The sequence below is a fragment of the Hetaerina americana genome, unplaced genomic scaffold, assembly GCF_022747635.1.
Source record: "Hetaerina americana unplaced genomic scaffold, ioHetAmer1.1.p SCAF_27, whole genome shotgun sequence".
Taxonomy (NCBI): domain Eukaryota; kingdom Metazoa; phylum Arthropoda; class Insecta; order Odonata; family Calopterygidae; genus Hetaerina; species Hetaerina americana.
This window is the reverse complement of record NW_027286841.1, coordinates 4785615-4807910: the sequence shown is the minus strand read 5'-3', so window position 1 is coordinate 4807910 and position 22296 is coordinate 4785615. Positions and strand designations below refer to the sequence as shown.

Genomic DNA, 22296 nt, shown 5'->3' with positions numbered 1-22296 from the left:
ATTATTAAGGATCATTTCATTTGGTTATTTCAAAATCTCTCTCATAATATTTCTCAAGATGCAAACATTTATGGGTGATGTTAATTGACGACCATTTGAAAAAAATTAGAACATAACTTCTTTTACGAGAGAATTTTTAAATTTTCATAGATGTATACATACATTTAATTGTAGATTTTTTGTTTAAGCAACTGCATACGCTACGCCTAATGAATCGATATTTGTGATATATAAGGTACTTTCATCTCTCAGAGAATTGTATTATCCATTACCAATTCACATTTTAAGGACTTACTGAATATTTTGAAAGGTTCACCAACTCTTATCACTTTCATCACAAAAATTGATCCGAGTTTCTGTAAATGCTAACTCATTTGCCAATTTCGAGTCGACAATTAATCTTTAAGCAGTATATACATTCTCCTCTTTGGAAAAGACGACAGAAGCGCAGCTCTATGCTCATTTAATAATTTGAAGTTTGCTATGATTCCGCATTTTACGGAGTGGGCCAATGGTGTTTCTGGTGCTGCAGTTGCGGGAGATCCGGATGTAACCCTGTCCTTAAGGTTTTTAACGGCTGCATTAGCTATAGTCTCTTAATGACCTACTCTTTATGTAAAACAGGATTGTTGCTTTAAAATGATGGACATGCCAGATAGAGTTCCGTCTTTGGTGGATTGTGCTGCGCAAGCAATTGTGTGCCACAGTTCATTGGCGGACTCTATTATTCGTTCATATCGTCTTCCACCTAATGTAATTTATCGCCTTATGAAAGTGTCTTTCATAAAAGGTAACCGCTCCACTCACTGTTATCACTGTTTTCGAAATCAGATTTTGTGTTGAACCTTTTTACTAGAGAGCTAAATGATTGCTATATTTTCAGGAAGAATTCTCTCTCTGAAAGCCTTGTTACCTCATTGGCCTTATGAAAGACTTTCAATGGATATGTTTTGGCCAGAGCTTCGTGAATTCATTAGATGGAAGTTACTCAGTGGTTGTGATACTCGTGATATTTTAGATCGTATGAAATCTTGTTTTATTGTGGCAATGAAGTCTTTCTTTTTTCTCTTTCATTCTGAAAAGAGACCGTCAAAATTTACTTTAGACATCAGTGGAGTGGATTTGTGTAAGTATGGTAAATGCAGTTAACATACGCCAAGTTTTATGTTATCACCTAATTTGTGTTTCTTTAGCCGAAGTGCAGATATTGTCTGCTATGATGTATTTGAAGAAACTAACCTCATCGAAGAAACACTTAAGGAAGCATAATAACAAAACTCTGGATAGTGTTGGCCCATGTGAGTAAACTGTTATTTGATCATCGATCAATACACCTCGTTAGATCTAATACGAATTCACGTTCTAGCGTTAGACTTTGCATATATTTTTTTCTTAAAAGAGCTAGTACAAGGCCTGCTCATTCGTGCATTCATTGCTGACATTAACATTGGGATTTTTGTTTTATATATAATGATTTTTTATGTATTCATTTTTCAGATACTCTGTTTATGGATTGCATTATTTCCGACGTTAATATAAATTTAATTAATTTAATTCATGAGCTTGTAAAACCATTAAAAAACAAACTTATTGTGGAATTCAAGCGGTTGGAGATAGTGTCAGTTCCATGGCGTAAGATTTTAAGGATCCTTCATTCATTAAATGAGAAAGTATGTTTACCAAAAATTAAGTACTACGCTAATTGTTTTTTTAAAACTACTATGTATACAGATTTTCCGGATAAATTGTGCTTTAGAATTTTTAAATACTCTGTGCTTCTATTTTTGATTTAATAAATCGATTCGGTAATGATATTAGAGTAACATATGTGTGAAACAATTTAAATTTTTTTGATTTGTGTTCTCTAACTGTGCCTTTTGAACTGCTGCTGCTTGCAATTCCTGGGGTTTGGGTCTTGCTACATACTAATCCATCTCCAGACACCCAGACATTTTACTCGTTTTTAATTGATGTTTCTCTTTTCCTGTCTCTAGTGCATCTAACATTTATTCAGCAGCCTTTCCAATAATCCACCTTATTTATTCAGTTTAAGTCCATGCATCTAGTTCAGCATAGACTCATTCAATGTTCAAAGTTGATGAGTTTCTGAACTGTTGAATAATTTACTATACAATAATGTCATTGCTGGCAGACTATATTAAATATTTCCTTAAGCCTTAAAGGGGTTTTTACGCCAGGGTAAAAGGAAGAAAAAAAGAAGGGGAAAATTTGAAATTGGTTGGTGAATTACAAGGATAGTTAATCTTTCTCACTAGTGGTCAGACACCCACGTTCAAAATATAAAGACGTTCACATTAACACAGAAGGGGAAGGTAATTCCCGAATAGTAGGTTTATATGGCAATTAATCCTATTGGACCGTATTCGGGAACTTGCAAATACACTCAGTCATACTGGTTTACCCAAAGTGGTTTACGGGGAAGTGATCCCCTCGCCAGGGACCGAATAGAAGTGTGTGTGTGTATTTGTAAGTTCTCGAATACATTCCCTGGCAATAGGATTAATTTCCTTGTTAACCTATTTGGGAAATACCTTCCCCCTCTGTGTTAATGTGAACGCCATAATATTTTGAATGTGTGTCTGATCACTGGGGAGGGATCAACTTTCCCCGTTAATCACCACACCAATCTCAGTATTGCTTCCCTTTTTTACTTTTACAGTGTTGTAAAAAACCCTTCAGGGCTTAAGGAAATATTAATTATTATATTCAGTCTTCAAATACACCGTAATAAGCTCAATTTATCCTTTCCAATGTCATTGCTAATAATTTATTTTAATTTTTGCTCAGAATTCCAGTGATCAATTTCATCAGACTCATTAACACTCTTTTGCCTATGCATTTCTTCTCCAAATGCTCTTTCTCTTTGTTTACTTTGATACCGCTGGGAACCAAGGATAGAAAATGTTGCTGTGCAGGCCATGCAATTGTAGTGTTAACAATAATACATTTAATGTATAAACAAACTTGTATTGAAACAAATTCATTGCCCATGAAAAACAATGGATTTAGCAAAGGGTAAACAAGGAGCTTTCCTGCAAGTAAAATGACTTCTTCATTTCTTCTTCTCCAAAAGGAACAATTCTTTTTTTTTACTGGGTTGGACTTATGATTATTCCCTGGATCCCCTAATTTTATTATTTCTCGTGATGTCATGGGTACACTAATTGCCATCTGTTATCCCTTTATCCAGGTGGTAACTTCATTGAGCATTAATATGAATGGCCCAGCGGGAGAGCATTTCGTCTTGTCCTTAAAAAGGATTGTTTCATTTAAAAACTTGACTTCTCTAAGTCTGAGTCAAAACCATATTCACCTGAATGGTAAAAATGCTGAAGTCTTGGGTGCCATTCTTCAAAAATGTAAGCTAGTGACAAGACTGAATCTTTCTGGAAATCCCATTGCAGGTAATATAGTTTTTCAGGATTTTATTTCTATTTTCGGGAAATTGTGTCTTGAGCAGATGAACAACTTGGCAGAGGGGGTGGGAGAAACTTTGCGTTGTTGCCTACATACAAGGGCAAAAATAACTTGTGATAGTGGCCTCAAAATGGGTACCAACTCCGGACTACTATAACTTCTTTCTCTCAATTTATTTCTCAGAAAATCATCCTGTACATTGTTTTGATGGGAGAGAATTTTTTTTGCCAAATGAGGATGCCCTTTCTTGATTTATTTGTATTGCACTCAACCAGTGCAATAACAATGCATAATACTATCCATTTATTGTTTGTCCCCTTTGCAAGCAATCATTGTAAATTATTCTGTGTGAATCCCAAAAAAGCGTGGCCGTCAACTAGTTGGCCGATTTCACTGTCTCCGCCTTCTTTGAAGCCTTCAGAAACTCACTCTTTTGACTGTTCCTTTGTCTCTGGAGTGTAGCGGTGTGTCTTCCATGCTTCATCCAAAGTAATATACCAATGCAGAAACTCTTCAAGATTGTGATGGAAAAGCACCAAACCATCCTTTGAATGGACCACGCAATTGACTTTATTCTTTACTGAGAGCAAACGCGGCACCCATCTTGCAGAGATTATTTTGCCCCTTGTTTTACCCAATTTTATTTTTGAAAAATTGAAAACTCTGTACCCTGTGTGTTGTATGCCCATGGCCTCAAGTATTTCGTCAATCACTCAAATAAACATGATGGATTTTGTCGATTATTTTGAGGAACCCATCATGTTCTCTCCACCCCCACCATGCTCAGCCTCATGCCTCATTTGTTTTATCGCTTCTGTCCGCTTCACCTGTTCTCTCTGTCTCCTCTCAAATATTTCTTATGGTAAAGTATTATTATTAATCATCTTCCAAGCCATGCAAAGCCACACTCCATATCAAAGTTGTGAAGTGCCTATTCTTAGCATCCTTACTCAACATACTTCTCATCAATGCCCTCTTCCTTGTGAAAGCTCCTTTGCTTAATGCAATTCTTCTTCGATTATTTGTACTGCTTTCCCCATTTTCGTCCAAAGTACTTCCCAGATAGGTAATCTGTTCCAGCTGCTCTAGTTTTTGCCCTCCTACTTCAATATTTAACTTGGCGTTCCTACTTATTGAAAATTGCATTACCTTTGTTTTGTTCACATTGATTCTCATCTCATACCGATTGCATTCAGCGATGCTTGCGATCCCCGCAAACTTGATGATTTTATGTATGCTTCCCAGAGTTCATTCACTATTTTATCCACATGTGTCATGAAAAGCACGGGTGACCTTGTTTCACTCCTATTCCGAGCACTGCCCATCCATCCTCTTTATCCTTCACTCGTACCTTAGCAGACTGAGATAATTACAGGATGTAGATGAGTCTCCTATCCTCCAATCTACTCCTATTTTCTGCAATACATTCATTAACTCTCCCCTAGTCATTCTCTCAAATTCCTTCTCAAAATCTACAAAACAGACAAATATATTCTGATTATCTTCTATTGTCCTCTCTATTACTGACCTCAATGATGCTGCAGCATCACACTTGCCCCTCTCTTTTCTGCTCATCCTAATCATTTGCCCTGCTCTCCATCATCTTATTGATGGTCCTGCCTTTCCCTTTTACGCCTGGGATCTAACATTGACCTGACAAAGTCTTCTGGCTAGAATCCTTCCTCATACAAGGGGGACCCAAAAATAACAGGAATGTTGTTATAAATTCTTTAGTTCTCAATATATTTACATTAAATTTTGTTCACCTGCAAAGTATTCCCCATTGACCACAATGTGCTTCTTCAAACGATGCTGCCTTAGTTCGAAACATTTCTGAAATTCATTTATTAGGATGTCCTTTAGGCCTTCTAGCGATTTTTGTTTTACTGCCTCCTTAGTGTCAAAACACTTTCCTTTCATGTCCCTTTTGAGTCTGGGGAACAAAAAGAAGTCACAGGGAGTTAAATCTGGTGAGAAGGGGGGGGTGAATAATCGATGTCATGCCGTGTTTTGTCAAAAACTGCATCACGGAGAGGGCGGTATGAGCCGGCACGTTGTCATGATGGAAGAACCAGTTGCCTGTGTGCCAAAGATCTAATCTTTTCTTCCGGATACTCCCCCTCAATCTCTTCAGAACCTCAAGGTGAAACTTCTGGTTGGCAGTTTGACCCGGGGGAAGGAACTCCCGAGCCTCTGCAATCGAAGAAACAAATGAGCATTGTTTTGATTTTCGATTTCAATTGGGGAGCTTCTTTTGGACAAGGAGAGCCAGCTGTCTCCCATTGGCTTGATTGCTGCTTCATTTGAGTATCGTAGCACCACGATTCATCACCAGTAATCACTTTGGAACAAAAATCAGGGTCCTCTTCCAGCCGATTTTGAAGCTCAAAACATGCCTGAACTCGATGCTCCCTTTGCTCGTTAGTGAGATGGCGAGGGACAAATTTGGTTGCAACCCTTTTCATATGCAAATCTTCAGATAGAATCCTCTGAATAGAATCCTCCATGACACTCCAGACATCTCACAGAGTTGATCAATGGTTCTGCGATGGTCTTCACGAATGAGGGCATTGATTTTGTCGACGTTTTCATCAGTTCTTGATGTTGAAGGGTGGCCTGAGTGGGGTTGGTCATCAATTGATATTTCACCATTTTTAAAATGTGTAAACCACTCGTAGACTCTGGTTTTGCTTAGGGTAGCTTCCCATAAGCAGTCTTGAGCATTACAATAGTTTCCACGGCCGATTTCCCCAACAGGAAACAAAATTTCACTGCAGGGCATTGCTCTTGATAATCCACCATTTGTTTTTTGCCAAAATGGAAAAAGTTGTTTCACTGAAACAGCTCTCACAGACGGACCGATCCAGTCACAGCGACGGCGCTGTGCATACTGACGCAGGAGGCGTGCGCCTGACGTACGACTGGCCGAACAATTGCTTCCCCCACTCTCGCCCAAGGGTTCCCCACCGCAGCCCAATTCCCGTTACTTTTGGGTCCCCCCCTCGTAGATGCTTCGAATCAGTCCATAGAGATTTCCTGACACATTTTCCTAATCCTGAAATAGTTCCGTGGGAATGTTGTCTACCCTAATGGTCATGTTTGATTTTACTTCCCTAATGGCCTTTCTATCTCACTATTGAGTATGCTTGGGCATACCTAAGCTATTTTCATCTATGTCATATTCTCTTCCCATGCCATGTTCTCTTGCCAGCCTGAGTTCTTTACCATACAGTTCTTCTGTATATTCCTTCCATATCTCTTGGATCTTTTCTGGTTTAACTAATATGTGTCCTAGCTCATCTTTGACTTCTCTTTGTATACTCCTTCCTTAATTAGAACTCTTCTGTTTCCCTCTTTTGTCTATCTTACCTCTCTCTTCCATAATCCACGGCTAACTTGTCCTTTACCTGTTTGATGTTCCTATTGTCTAGTTTGCAGCTTTTAATATGTTCCCATTTTCCTTCTGTTGTTCTCATCTCTCTGTCCTCGCTCATTATTTCCCCTACAGCTTCTCGACTCTTCTCTCTTACCGTCTCGGTTATTGCTTCTGCATTTCATTGCCTCATCTGCCTCGCATGTCTCATCCTATTGAATCTGATGTTACACTTCCTTAGTTCTAAATTAACTCCACGTATGCACCTGGGGTTATGTGCGAATTAATCACAATTCCTGAGTCTGTGTCTAACCATAACGTCTAAAAATAATCTTTCTCAATCTCCGGGCATTTTCCATGCATACATGTGCCTTTTGTGGTGTCCAAACCAATTGTTGTTGATCATCAATCCTGCTCTTCTGGTGAATTCTCCCCGCAGTCATTCCATTTACCTAAACCATATCTCCCCACCTCATCACCATCTCTTCCTTCGCCTGTCGTTTCATTTTAATCCCCCATCACTATCAAATGTTTCTGTGTGGGAACACCCACGATTATGACCTCTTAACTGATTGTATACCCTATTGACTTCTTCCTCCCTATGATTGCTTAATGGTATGTAGACATTTGCTCTACATCTGTTACTCCAGGGAAATAACTAAAATAGCTTAGATCTAGCAATTGAAGCTCTTCAAAGCAGAGTTTCCCACGCATCATTTTGATGTGCATTCAAGAGGCACCACTGATTCGCACCACGCCACACATGTCTACGTTTTCCAGTGCATGCCTCTGCCATTCTTGACCCTCTATATGAGAGGAAATGCATTGAAACTGCTCGAATTGAGGTAGCAGTTCATACTTTGCATGAAAACAATGGCACTATTGCTCATTGAATATTTTTATTGTATCCTCCAACAGTTTCATTTTATGTACATTTTCAATGCAGATCCTCTGTATTTGTGATTTTTGGAACTCAAAAAAGGTAATGCTTCATTTTATTCCTCAGTCATCTGGCTGTCAAGAAGTTTCTCTCTTGTGCTAGTGAATAATTTTCAGGCTTCCTTTTGATTAATTTTACATGTGGTTAAAATAATACTGTCAGTAACACTGTTGCCATTCCTGTCCTGCAATATCCATTTATTCGAAGTAGTTGCAGTATTTGTTTTATGCACTTAATGTTGTGTAAATACTCCTCTTTCTTTGTGAAGAAACATTTGTGGTATGTGCTTTGTGCATTTTGGATGCCATCATGAACACGTGTGAAGTACGGCATTGAATGTGCCAAGAGCCTTCAGAGGATATGTACTTGAAGTAGTTGTTTTTATCATGTTTTGCGTAAACTGTGCCCAGTTGTTTTGATGTTTTGTTATTTTGATTTGTTTTTAGGATCCTTGGAAACATTACTAGCAAGGAAGGAATTTGGCATCATGCACCTAAACCTGAGCTATTGTAGTTTGTCACAATCGGACCTGAAATACTTGTGCACTTCTTTGCACAAGGAGTCATTGATTGAGTTGGATGTCGCATACAATGATTTGAATAAATCATTTTCCCACTTTTTAACCTTAATTGATGGAGCTTCAGGCCAAGTAAGTTAATAAGTTCCCATAATATTAATAATGTCTCTGTTTGTCTGATGATTTGCTTGTATGAGTATAGGAAGCATCATATATAACATTATATGTATAATTGTTAAAGATGAATGATGATAAGGAGCAGAATAATTAACTATATGAATAGTCTCTGAGTTTGCACTTAAACACAGCCATTAACATTTTCAATTTCATTAGAATACTTGTAATATTTACGATTAAGGCCAAGGTTTGTGCGGAGGGGGAACAGAGTGTTCCCCCATGGGTAGAGGAAGTCAATAAACACACAACTCATGTGTGTGTGCGTGTCATTCCTGCCTCATTAGTCAATGAAATTCTTTTGTGTGTAATGGGACCTTTTTTTAAGGCTTATTAAATGAGTTACCTCAGTTCATGAGTTACCCGGTAGTGTTGTGTAAATATTTTCTCTTTTTTGATTTTAAAATTGAAAAGATATTAAAGATATTGTTTTGGTTGATTTCTTGTGTGATTTTAGGTACATTCTTTCTTCTAATGACTAAATGAAACTAATATTAGAGAAATGCTCATTTCCTTATGTGGCTGACATTTCTTCTATTTCTTGATGATATTCTGAGCATAATCTGAGCCAAGGATCCCAATGCACATTTAATAAAAACAAATTAGTGATCTTATTCGAGAGAATCATTTCAGTTTTTGCATCTCAGCAGCTATTTTGCTGGGAAGAGCTAATAGGGTTTATCACTTGGCGTACCCCCATCCTATTCCTTTGAAATCAGGAAACGAACCATATTCCACATATTTCTGGAAGTTAACACGTTGGATCCTCACACTTTTTTTGCAATTCAAATGAAATATTTAGTGGTAAATTTTTTATACAAAAATCTTCAACTCGTAAGGATGCTGTCTTACCCTCGCGTAATGACACCTCTGATTTTCTAGGGTGAAATAATCAGTATTAGCCTGGCCACTGGTGCCCTTTGATGCCTCAATGAAGCAGTTTGCTCAAGTGGGTGCAAATTTCAGGATTTTAATTCATCAGTCAAGTCAAATAACTGCATGTATAAAAAAATATTGTTTTGATTGGAAAGAATTTAAGAATTGACCTCGGCGAGAATTATCCTTCACTGGGGTTCATCATCCAAGGCCTTGGCTATTTTCAGGGTCCAAAAAAGAGCCATTCGGCTAATGAGTTTTGGAAAACACAATGCCCCTTGCGCCGTCCCCTGTTTAAAAAATTGGATGTATTGCCAGTGCCCATGTATTTATATTTTTCATGTAGTAGTACATAGAAAAAGAAATCTGAGTATGTGAAAAATTGTGATATCCACAAATATTCTACAAAACAGAATGAGCAGCTGCACGTTTTATATGTACGTACGAAAAATGCAGGTGCTGGCCCAAATGTTATGGGCCTTCAACTTTAGTATAATAAACTCCCAGCTGAGATTAAGGGCCATAAAAGTGTGGCTGCATTTAAAGTCAATCCACTAAGGTTCTTAAAATTAAAAATGTTTCATTCAATTGCTGAATTTCCTGATAATGCCTGATATGTGTCTTGTATCAATTGTATGTATTTCGTTACTTTCCCCTGACGTGTCTTATGTATATCACGTGTAACAGTTGTAACAACTTGATCACTGGACTAATAAAATGTATTGTTATTATTAGTTTCTGCTGTGAAGTTAGGCAGATTTATTCACCCTTAACTTAAATGATTTTACAGTTGGAGATACTTTGCATGGACTATACATACCTCCGCAGCCACCACATTCCTAGCCTTGTGACATCATTGGGTAAAACGAAGAGACTTCGATACTTAAGCATGTCGCAGACTACTTTTGGGTTTGAAGAAATGATGGATCTAACACCACTTGGCTCCATTAAGTCCCTAGAGATATTGAGACCTTGCTCCAGTTTGGGGAGTGATTACTTTGAGCCTTCAAATGAGGTGGATATCTTCAAGCAAAACTTCGCTCAAGAATTCTATAGATTCAGGAAGTCAAAGCATAAAATGTCTCCACTAAAAGAGACTAATATATTGTTTTAGCCCTTGATGGATGTTTATTTTAAAACTATACTAGGCTATGGTACTATTTCTTTTTTCATGCTGTCCATACCAAGCCACTACAATTTTTGAGGTTTTAATTAATATGAAAGGTCAGTTTCAAATTGAAAAACTGCAATAAATTATCTTGTGATATTTTAAACATACTGTTATACTAAGGTGTCATAATTGTGTGTATCTTAAATCCAGTTTGTTTCTAAAAAATGTGAATATTAATTAGTGCATAGGCGGTTTCCATTATGTTATTGATTGTGGCTGTGATTTGGTTTAAAAATTTTCCTTTTTAAATTGTATGCACTTATTCAAATGATAAAAATATGTATTTTTAACTTTAAGATTTTTTATAAAATTATATTGCCATGTAATAACTTGATATTCAAATAAATACTTATTACTATTATATATGAGCTTTTTGAACAAACTATATGTATAAAGGTATGGATTATGAGCAGTAATATCCTGCACTTTCATTTGAAACCAGCATACAATGCTTGTAGTTTTAGCTTCAGTTAATTTCAGGAGGACCTCATGGCATGTTCATATCTAGGTTAACTCTTAATTTTATATGTGAAGTAGATAGCCAAACACACGGGTGACTTTTTAGTAAACAATGCCATCATTTCACAGAAATTAAAATGCTATGGCAGTATCACCCTTTTGAAGATGCTTTTCATGCCACAAGGACATGGTTTCCTCTTACAGTTACAGTACTAGAGGTACCACTTGATTCTTTTGCTATGGTGTTATTCCTTCTTCTATTATTAGAATTATCTTATTTGGGGGTACCAGTTTTACTCGGAAGTGCTATGAGTAATTGATGTTTTAATATAAATTCTCTCAATTCTTCATCTTGTACAGTTTCCCAGGAAACAAGAGTGGCTTGTGGTTGAGAACATGATCCTTTTTCAAAGGTTTAGCCTTATGGAAGAGTGTAGAAATGGAAAAAAATCTCTCAAAAAGTGATAGGATATTTGAACCATCTGTGATATGACTGGCTTAACTAATAGTTGCACCAAAGAAAACAAACTATTAACAAACAGCCAAGTATATTTCAGTTGAAAGGGTAATTACAAGCTCTATAGGCTAGAAGAAAATGGCAGAAACATTTACAAAATGATCAATCAGCTCTGCGGGAATTGACCATGTTCTGCTGGAAATCCTTTTGGTGGCATTGTTATATGAATTATTGAGGAAGAATATTTCAAATTTCTGAAAATGAGCGCGTACATTCAGTGAAATGGGCTTTGTGAGGTGCTCGTAGTTTGTGTGTTGCAGAGGTTGCTCTTGAACTGCATTTTGGGCTGATTGATTTTTTTTTGCATTGTTTTCTCTCATTATTCTTTTGCCTATAAATACTTGGGTGTAACAATTACTCACGATCTGTCCTGGGGAAAGCACATAGGAGAAATATGCGGCCGTGCTAATAAAAAATTCCAATTTTTAAAACGACTGCTAGGTAAATGCGATGAAAAAGTGAAGGAATGATGTTTTCTTGCCCTAGTCAAGCCCCATCTGGAGTATGCTGCCAGTATATGGGATCCTCAAGAGATAAATTTGATTTCGGAGGTAGATCGAGTTCAGCGGAGGGGGGCTAGATTTGTCAAAAATTGTTATGACCAACGCAGTAGCATAACTACTTTGCTAGAAAATTTAGGCTGGGATTCCCTTACACAGCGGCGTTTACAATGTAGATTAAACTTATTAAAAACATTTAAATATGGGTCCTTTTCCGATGACATCAAGAACATAATACAAACCCCAACATATTACAGGCAGAGGGATCACGAATATAAGATTAGAGACATAGACTCCTAGACTGACAGGTTTAAATGGTCATTTTTTCCAAGAACAATAAGAGACCCGAATGCCTGTAATCGAAATCCCCCAGGAGTCAGCTCGACACAATAAGTGTTAACCTACAAGGTAGGGACTGCGCATGGTTATACGAGTATATTTATATATTTTTTTGCAGGTTCCCCTCACCTTTCCCCATCCATAAGAAAAACCCTAGCCCCCTCATCCCTTACCCTTTCCTCCTGGTGCTGCACCCCCTGCCACATACCTTTTTGGTGGCTTGCAGGGTATTGATGTAGATTATTGCCCTCTGGTAAGGATTTAACCAAAGAAGGCAGTATATGATGAAAATTGAATTAGTAATGTATTCAATAAGTAGTTCACTACATTAGGATTGGCATTAGACAGTAAACTGCCTCAGAGTCCTTCAAGAAATTACCATATCAGTAACTGTAAAGATTGTATAAAAAGTATCGGTAACAGTTTTTTCCTGATGTGTGCAAAAAGTGCTGAATTCCGCCCATTGGTGAAATGTGTGCATGATCGCAGACGGTATTGATAAGATGACACCATTATCACTGAAAATTTGGCAATGCGAAAGATCTGCGCTAAACTCGTCCTCACGAAGGTGTTGAAGTATGACCAAGAGCAAGGTCGAGTGGGTCTGCTTGTGAAGACCTACTGCAACGTCATCGCAACGATTCCTCAACCACAGTACAGTCCCTACTTGGCTCCAGCAGACTACTTATTTCCTATTCCCAACAGGGAAATCCTCCCTCCCTCAAAGGTCACCAAAGAAATTTGCGTGCGTACTCTCTCAAGGACCTATCAGGGTGTCTTTGAGTCTCGGAAAAGCCGCTGGCAAAAGAGTGTTGATGCACTTAGAAGAATGTTGAGGTACTGTAGCAATATCTGAAATAAATCTATTTTTCCACGAAACTTTTCCCGGTACTTTTTATACAAACCTTGTATGTCAATACATTTTTTCACATTTCACTGATAATAATGAGATATGAAGCAATATATTGCATAGTCTGGCGGAGAATTGTTCAGGGAACACGTAGAGAAAAGTAGTGAAAATCAAATTTTCCACTTTGGTTTTAGGAATCCATTTATTATTGCACCCAAAATAAATACCACATCCTAAATGCCACTTTGAATCCTAGAATCCCTGCACCTTGCCCGTCTCTCCCGAAAGGGAGAAGTGGCACGGATTTGGGACGACTCGCAAGAAACTGTCATTTTACCAATGTGGTAATAAATACACATATTTCTTAAAATAAGCTTTATAATGTGTGTAAATTACGAGTCGTCCTAACCCCATCCCAATTATGATGCCAGTTCTTGTAACGCAACACGGTGAAAATGATTGAAATTGTAATTTAATGAAGAATATTTCCTAGACAATTAGCTCAATGTGCTTGACATAAGTGAATATGATGTTATTAAAAATATATAGTGAATAACGTAAGACATTTAGGATATCACTGTTATCAGAAGGCTAATTTCTAATGTAACTTGTCACATTCACCGTGAAAAAGCGATGGTAGATTACCTTAAAAAAATTCAATATTATACCTGATTGAATTATTTCTGACATCCTTGTATATTGACAATAGTTGTGACATCCTGAATACTGGTATTGAGCGTGCTAATTTCATATCCTCATGCCAACGCCTGACATTTTATTTAATAATGTAAAAATATTCCCAAACCATCACCAAATATTCAAGTAGTAGTTTTAAGGGGAGGCGACCGACAGCTAAGGTCATTTGCGCCATAGGGGATGGACAGGAAAGGATGAAGGGTGGAGAGAAACCCGGCGTCGGCATTAGCCTGCTCTTTACGAAAGGCGCCAAAGGGTCCGCAGTTTAACGTCCCATCCGACGGACGGCGTACTCACTCAAAGTGCCCTCCACAAAGCACCTCAAGAAGCGTTCAACATATTATCGTTCTTACGACTTTGAAAGACACTGCCTACTTTACATTTATAAATATTTCAAACAGTATTATTTTTTGGTCATTCATAATATTAGGGGATATTAAATGAGAGAGAAAAACATTTCCGTAGTACACCTCTCTCAACATGAAATTCAGATGGTAGAAATCTTTACGTCAGTTCTACAGCATTTATATCAAATACTGTCTACGGTAAAAATGACTGCATGTCCATTGGTACTGGTATATTTGTATTCGGCTCCGAAAATATTATCATCTAAATGTATTGAAATCTAGTTCACGTATTTCTGGTGGCATTTTTGTCGTAACCTTGTTATGAGGCATAAAGATAGGTGTTAGTGGAAATGGATACAAATGAACTCAAAAGAAATATTTACAATACACACAAAGTCACGGATTTTAGCTCCACTGGGGGCTTGGGTAATATGTGTGACAAATAATATTTTAAATTTTCGTGGTAGGCAACGCGTTAACTGCTCACAAGACAATCTTTACTTTCAAATAGTTTCGTATACTCAGTTGAAATCAGACGGTATCCAGAGTTTCAAGAATGTGGTATATATACCAGGTTAATTCCTCACCCACTTTACTCATTGGATGAATTCCTTTGTGATAATCATCATCGCAATTAAGAACTTATGTAACTATGTTAAATAATAATTATATTGACGGCATTTAATATGGTTGTACCATTTTTCAAAATGAATAAAGTATTATCCTTATACTGCATCGAACGTATTTCGTGTTTCAAGTATTTGTGAAAAGTCGGTGGTGATGCGTAAATGCGAATATCTGAATATGGTACCGATGGCTCTGTAAAATGAAATTATGAGCTTGAATGCTAGAGAGTCGGTCAGCGTTAAATAGTGAATTTAGGCAGCTGTTATGCTGTAAATTTGTTTGAGGCAGTGTGCTCTCTTAAAGACAATCATCTTATCACTGTAACGGAACAACGGATTGAAGTAAAATACAAAATGTCATTATTAACACAGCTGCTTGCCAGGGTCTCTCTTAATCAAGGGAAAGGTGTGTGGGGTTGTACCAAATATTAACAAAAATGCAGATTTTAAGTGAAGCTTAATTCAATGTTCTCATTTTTTATAAGTGCTTGGGTGCGTTTGGGATGTGCAGGTCGCAGGTCTTAAGAACTTCCTTCCTCCGGAAAAATATAAAGGTAAGCCGTATGTGTCGTGTACTTATTTGAAGACCTGTGGCTCTGTAAGAGTGGCAGATATCTTACTCTTTTCATGTCGACTTTTCCGTCGGTATCATCATCCGGTCCATACTATATTTTGAATTCTTAACAAAGTAATCGAGCCAGATATAGCGGCGTAAGAAAAGCCTTGTAAAAAGGTGAATGTTTTCCTGTGTGCAATAGGAGATTTGATAGAAAAATAATCGGTCAATATAAAAGTGCGAGGTTTTTCCTGAGACAATTAATGTGGAAAACTTACATTCCCCAGTTTTGCAAGGCTACTACTGCTGGGTGACGGACTTGCTTTGCTCTGCTTTTATCTCTACTATTAATAATCTATCTGTTACCTGCTCTATGTTGACTACGCTTCTTCCTACCTCTTCATTTCATACTGTGGCAACCGCTGTATATTATTCTATATTGATTACTCGGGTAATCCCCGCTATCCTTCCATCTCACCTCGCATAGACCTAAAATATCTATATTTCCCCTTTCCATCTCTCGCTTAACATTCTCCAGTTTTCCTGTTCTCATCATTGTCCTAACATTCCACATTCCTATTCTAACTAATGTGGTCTTCTTCTCCTGCGTCTTCTGACCTGCTGCTGCCGGTTTTCCCTTGCCAGGGTTTCGTGGGATGACGACCGCGGAAGCCTTGCCTCCCCCACTGGCGGGCACGTCACACAGCCGATTGGGCCGAACCCCGTGGTTGCCAGGACTCAAAATATCTCTATCGTCCATCATATTTTTCTTGGGAATGATAATTGAGGTGGTTTCCCGTTGCCTTCCTCAATAGTGTTTTTTATGTGACACCATGACTTACCACCCCACTGGGCTCAGATGCCATTGCAGCCGCCTCACTGAGGAACAGATGCTGCGTAGACTACTTTTGTCTGGCTCCTAACCTTCGACCTATCTGGCATGGGTGACCCTACCAGGAGCAATTATTATTACTTCCGCCAGCACAGCTCTGGGGGTTATCGGAACATACAAGCCCTTTCACACAAGTAGAAGTTTAAGTTGAACATTAAATTAGGAGGCAACAACCTAAAGGAAATGGAGTAATGCATGTCTAATTGTGGTTGTTATTTTCTAGATTGCAGTTAATTGAAGGGTTTTGAGATTTTCCTGTGGATGGGAATAGGTGGAATAAGTTGGGCAGATCAAAAGTTAAACTTTAAGATTTTAAATAGGGTAGTAGAAGAGTTTTTTACAATTTAGAGGAGTATACAAAGTTTTGTTTTAACATTACTCATAATGGAACAATTCCACAAAGTTTTCCATGAAACTATTCATGACGTGGTAGCAGATGGGGAGTTAGTGGGGAAAATTATAAAAGGGATATAGGTGGATAGGACTAGTGATCAAGAGCATTGGGCAAGTGGGACAGGGGTGGGGAGTGAGCAGGCTTTCTTGAGAGCAGGCAAAAGAACACAAAAAAAATGATGTTAGAAGCAAATCAGGGCAATGACATGTGAAGTTCTTGGGATACTTATAAGTGAATTGTCGTTATGGACCATCATGGCTGATCTCAGTGGCTACGGGGTAATGCTCTTGCCTGCCAAACTAGAGGTTGTGGGTTTGAGTCCCACCTAGGTGGGTTTTACTCTGTGTAGGACCTGGGCATTTTGTGATTGTCTTTATTGTAATGTATAAGGGGTAGGTGGAAGAAGGTACTATAGAGTCTCAGCTTGCCCAAATATAGTTGATATATAAATAAATAAAAAGAAATAAATAAATCCAAAATGTTTAAATTAGTAGACAACCTTGAATGAATCATATGCTGTTAACAATTTTGCATTTCATCAAGTGTTTAACTCAACATCTTTTGTTTTTTGATTCACTCCTGGGTAATAATATGAATATAGGCACTGTAAGCATTCCTTAGATGAGAAAGAAATGCTTTCTGATGTCAGGAAAGCACTCTCTAAAAATGATGCCAGATGCATTCTCTTATTTATTTAATGCAACAATTTTATAAATTATTGACAGATTTGTGAGTGCAAGTATACCTTTACTACCTCAAATTGTGTTTGCGTTTTAGGCATGGAGATACCTGAAAGGTCAAAATTAAGGTACTTTGAGAAAGTTCCTCAATATCCATCGAACTTGCGACCACCGAAAATGATGAAATGCTTAAGGTTTATGAGAGGCCCTGAGCTGGTGAATAACAACTTAATTCACAATCAGTTTGGAATAATGGTTTGTACAAATGAGATACTATTTTTCATCTCACTCATTGTGGATTTTCCCTCTTCAATAACCTTTCTATTTTCATGCTAATATTTGTTGCTTAGTATGATAGCATTCCTCAGGAACATCAGGTGTTGCAAAATGTTTGACTGGTGTTTTGTAATATTGCATTGGTAATATTCTAATTTTGTAATAATGTCTGTATTGTTGAGTTTTACACCTGGTCCTCCAAAATCTCATCATGCACAGGCCCTTGGAGGAGGACGTCTGAAGTGGGGCCACTTTGAAATGATCCGGCTGACCATTGGCCGGCATTTGGATACAAACAGGATGTTTGCTATTTGGAGGGTGGACCCACCATGGCAGGCGGTGACTAAAAAGGTGAGTTCTTCATTTCCCAGTGACGACACATGGAGTCTGCAAGTGCCGATTGAAAGGAGGACTAATCTGAGCATTCCAAAATTTGCACCTTGAGCACTTGCAAAGGATTGCTCCTTGGTAGAGCAGCGCTCTGCCATTGGATTTTTAGTCGCAGGAGGTGTAAAACCAAGTGAAATACTTTCTAGAATATTGATGCAATACAGGAAAAGTTTTATGAACCATGCAACAAATGTTTAAAAGTGGTTTGATTGGTTTAATAGTGGTCGATTAAGTGTGGGTAATGAACCCCTGGAGTGGATGTTCAGTCTAAGTGTCTGGTCCCTCGTCAGAATCCAGAATCGTTGGGCTTATTCATGATAACAGAAGAATTACGATAACAGAAATAATGGCTAAGGAAGTTCAAGTAAGTGTTTAAACTGTTCACATGTATTCATAACCATTTAAAGTAGAGAAAAACATGTGCAAGATGGAATCCCAGGCAGCTTACCTGTGCTTATAAATAATCGACTCTCTCCATTGGGTCAAGACTTGAAGCGACCAAGTTTGATTGAAAGAGAGGCTTTTTTGAATTAATAGTGACTTGTGACGAGGTCTGGTTCGATCACTATGATCTGGAGACCATGAGACAGAGTAACGGAGTAGAAACTCCAGCTCTACCGTTCACAAAAAGTTCTAGGTTCAACCCTCTGCAGGTAAAGTGATGCTCATCTTTTGGGACTCACGGGGTCGTTTACTGCAATTTCCTTGAAGATCAGTGAGCTTTCAAAAGCCAGTACTATTCTGAGATGCTGGAATGCAAACTTAAGGAGGAGCAAATGCCATGGACTCTTGGCAAAAGCAGTCATTTTTCAGCTCAACAACACCATCTCATACCTGACCCGTGGCTGACCCATGATAAGCTTCAAGAATTGGGTTGGGAGGTATTACCTCCTCCCGCGCACAGTCCAGAACTTGCCACGTCTGAGTTTTACCTGTTTGGACTACTCATAGAAGCCTTATGTACAAAAAAATTTGTCAGCAACATCAAGGAAGCAGTGCAAAAGTGGTTTTGGGGTCAACCAAAAGAATTCTTTGCCCAAGGAATGAGGAAGCTACAAGAAAAATGGGACGCGTGCATAAGTGTTGGGGGCGATTATGTTGAAAAACAGCCCAAATTTTGTAAGAATCCAATAATCTGTTTTTTGAGTTATAGCCATTTGTCTCTTTACTTATAGAATGAATGTCATAACATTAAGATACCATTTGTACGATGCAAATAATGTAACTTAGTTGTAATGTAGTCGGAAGACTTAATGTCAAAAGATATTGTTTAAAATTTCAGTGAAATATTGAATTATTATTATTGGTGAGTATTTAGACAAAGCAATGAAGAGTTCAAAATTTATTGACAGTGAGAGAAACAATCTCACCATGCATTTGTGAAATTCTTCAAAATTTGCTCCATTGCATTTATGGGTTTTGAATTTCCTTTCCGAGGCAACACATGAATGTTTTTCCCTCGGGTAAGTGATTCAGATTTGGGAAATTAAAACACTTTGCGTGATTACTGGATCAGGATTTGAGCTATATACCTGGAGAGTTTGTAATGGGGAGAGATTTCATATTTTGCGAGCAGGTAAGCTAAGTCAATTAATTGTTAGGTGAGTGAAGGACATTTGCTGCTGGCTATTTGTGGAAGCACCTTTACGCTGATGGCCTCATTGGATGCTTGCAAGTCATTAATAAGGCCTGCAAAATCAGGAAGACTTCACTCAGCACTCTTTAAGTGTTTTTAACCAAGACGAACGAAGCATTCGCTCTGCTGAGCCAGTTACCTCAGCGCAGGTGCGTGGTCAATCGTTTGTGTGTACAGTTTGAATGCTGTTGCATTTTCCTAGCCCTCCTGCCTATTGTCCAATGAAACAGACAAACTACGTGCTCATAATGGAATGACATCCTCGTTTGAATTAGGCTTAATGAAAATGGATTTACTCCAGTCAGAGAGAACATTTAATTCAATTTATCTTTAATATTAATTGTAAGAGAGTATTCATGCCTAGGGAAATGACATCAACCAGATAATCTTTCTTGTACCATAGTTTTATTCTCTTTTTTCACATTTGAAATGGCACATGGAGACACACAAAGCTATTCACAATTTGATGATGCTGTCGATAATGTAGAAGTGTGTTTTAGTTTCAACCGCTCACATTTTATTTGTTAGTGATTTGAAAATGTAGTCAAATGCTATGCAGATTTGAGCCAACCTCCTTGGATCACCCATCAAACGGCCGTCTCTTCAACTGAAAATGTTTGCATTGTACATTTTAATTTTTGTAAAAGTGTGAAGTAATCTGGTATGCATGCGCTTGGGAGTTTATTAGTTTAAAGTACTCCTTATCCATTCCTCCTCTCACTCGCTGTAAAGAGTGAGCACTGTTTTCATGATTGGGAGTTGTAATATTTATTATCAAGTACTGTGAGTCTTCTCTTTTTTAAATGGAAAATTTCCACCCTTCTCCTCCACAAAGCACGTTAGATTTAAAGCACACACACAGTGGTTTTCAGTATTACTTATTGAAAGCTTATTGATTCAATGCAGAATTTTCTGTCGCATCTTTTCAATGTCAGCTGTGGGCTACAGGCTGTATGTGTTGCTTTGCTTTTCCAGCAATATTTATGTATGCACATCAATTATAGTCACCCAAAAAAAGAGAATGCTGAAGTACTTTGCTGTTGAAATATATGTATAGTTGACCCCATGGCTTAAAGGCTTAATCTATTTGGAAATACATCTTGTTCTCCATAAAGGTTTCAGTCTTGGCAATCAGTTGGTTGGTTGGTGCGTGAGAGGGATTTTGATTCATGTCCAGTAGTTGGCCCCAGCGTATGCGATATGCTTCATTTGCACAACCTCGATATGTCTGGCGGTAAGCATTTTCGGAAAGTCTTTAAGCCTTGAGGTCTATTGTGACTCATAGAAAAAGAGAATTTTTCATAATCTCATGAAAATAAATTCATTTCGGGGTGGATTTAATCTGTTTCCCGTTTACTTCTACCGTCTACGTTAATTGCTTTGAGGAACAAAAAGTGGCTCTTTTATATTTTTCCATGCGAATGCATTGTACGCCAAGCAAATGGTAAGTGCAGTAGGAACGTGAATGTCTCAATCGAAGCATAAGTTGTGGCATCAAGCACTTAATACCTATTATTGCTCTGTGAGTTAGCTTTCTGCTCTTCAGACTTCTGTGAAATTGAATTTACTTTCATATTTTGACGAAAATAGCACTGAATCTACTTGAGACAATCCTAATAAATGGTTTTTCTGTGCCAATTTAGGGTCAAGGACAGCGCATGGGAGGGGGTAAAGGAGCAATTGACCATTATGTGACGCCAATTAAAGCAGGTCGTATAATTGTGGAAGTTGCTGGCAGGTGCGAGTTTGATGAGGTAAGGGGTATTGTGTGTTTGTGTGTGGAAGGAAGGATTCCCTTTCTATTTTCCCTTACACTCTGTCCAATTTTGCAATTTCCCTCCCGGTTGTAACAGGCCATGAATCTGTTCTAAGTTGTGTGCCCTTTGCTTTGGGGTGGGGGGATTGCAGGTCAAAGGATTCCTGCACCAGGTTGCCCACAAACTACCCTTCAAAGCAGAGGCTGTGAGTCAGGAGACAATGCAGAGGGCGAGGGAGGAGGAGGCGAGGCTGGAGAGTGAGAATGTCAACCCATACACATTCAAGTACATAGTGCAGAACAATTTAGGAGGTTGCCACAAGTGGATATCACCTTATGATAAAGTGTGGTATGGAAAATATCGGTAGCGCTGTGATGAGTTGGTTTTCATTGGATTTAAGTGTTGCGTAGACTAAATTTCCTGGATGATGCTTTGTATGACGAATTGTGGAATAAACTTGTTAAATAAATAAATGAAAGCATTTCTTTTTTGTAATAATCCATTTTTTAACAAAATGAGCATCTACAAACTTTGGTTTATGTTCTAATGAGTCTTTATTTTAATTGCAACTGCATGAAACAAACATGAAATGCCACTCGGCAACAACATCTTCCTTTGTGAATCTTCATGCAGCATGAATGGGAATTTGATTGAGGTGACTTTGCGGAGAATATCCTTTTTTTTGTTTTCAGATTTATGTGTAAAGCCCAACAAATGGAGTCTGAGGTACATTTGGTAGACTCAAAATTGACATAGTGACAGTTTAACACTTTCATGCAAGTTTCATATTGATTCTATTTGTAACAAGAACCTTTTTCACTTTATTTTGGCAAGACAATATAAAACACATGGGTTCACCAAATATTACCTATAACTAATACATTAATTATAG

At 38.0% G+C, this 22296-nt stretch overlaps 2 protein-coding genes across 2 annotated transcripts; both read left to right on the top strand.

Moving 5' to 3' along the window:
* The first annotated feature begins 504 nt into the window (after window positions 1-504).
* Window positions 505-10803, top strand: LOC139689689 (leucine-rich repeat-containing protein 14-like). Its single transcript, XM_071586884.1, has 7 exons — window positions 505-790; window positions 884-1126; window positions 1194-1298; window positions 1498-1670; window positions 3212-3425; window positions 8198-8400; window positions 10109-10803. Exons 1-7 carry the CDS (start codon window positions 640-642, stop codon window positions 10430-10432), a joined length of 1413 nt encoding a protein of 470 aa, XP_071442985.1. The 5' UTR covers window positions 505-639; the 3' UTR covers window positions 10433-10803.
* Window positions 10804-14972: 4169 nt separating this feature from the next.
* On the top strand, window positions 14973-21869 carry mRpL16 (mitochondrial ribosomal protein L16). Its single transcript, XM_071586912.1, has 6 exons — window positions 14973-15229; window positions 15309-15377; window positions 17443-17600; window positions 17841-17972; window positions 21291-21401; window positions 21556-21869. The coding sequence occupies exons 1-6, from the start codon at window positions 15178-15180 to the stop codon at window positions 21769-21771; spliced, it is 738 nt and encodes a 245-aa protein (XP_071443013.1). The 5' UTR covers window positions 14973-15177; the 3' UTR covers window positions 21772-21869.
* Window positions 21870-22296: the final 427 nt, after the last annotated feature.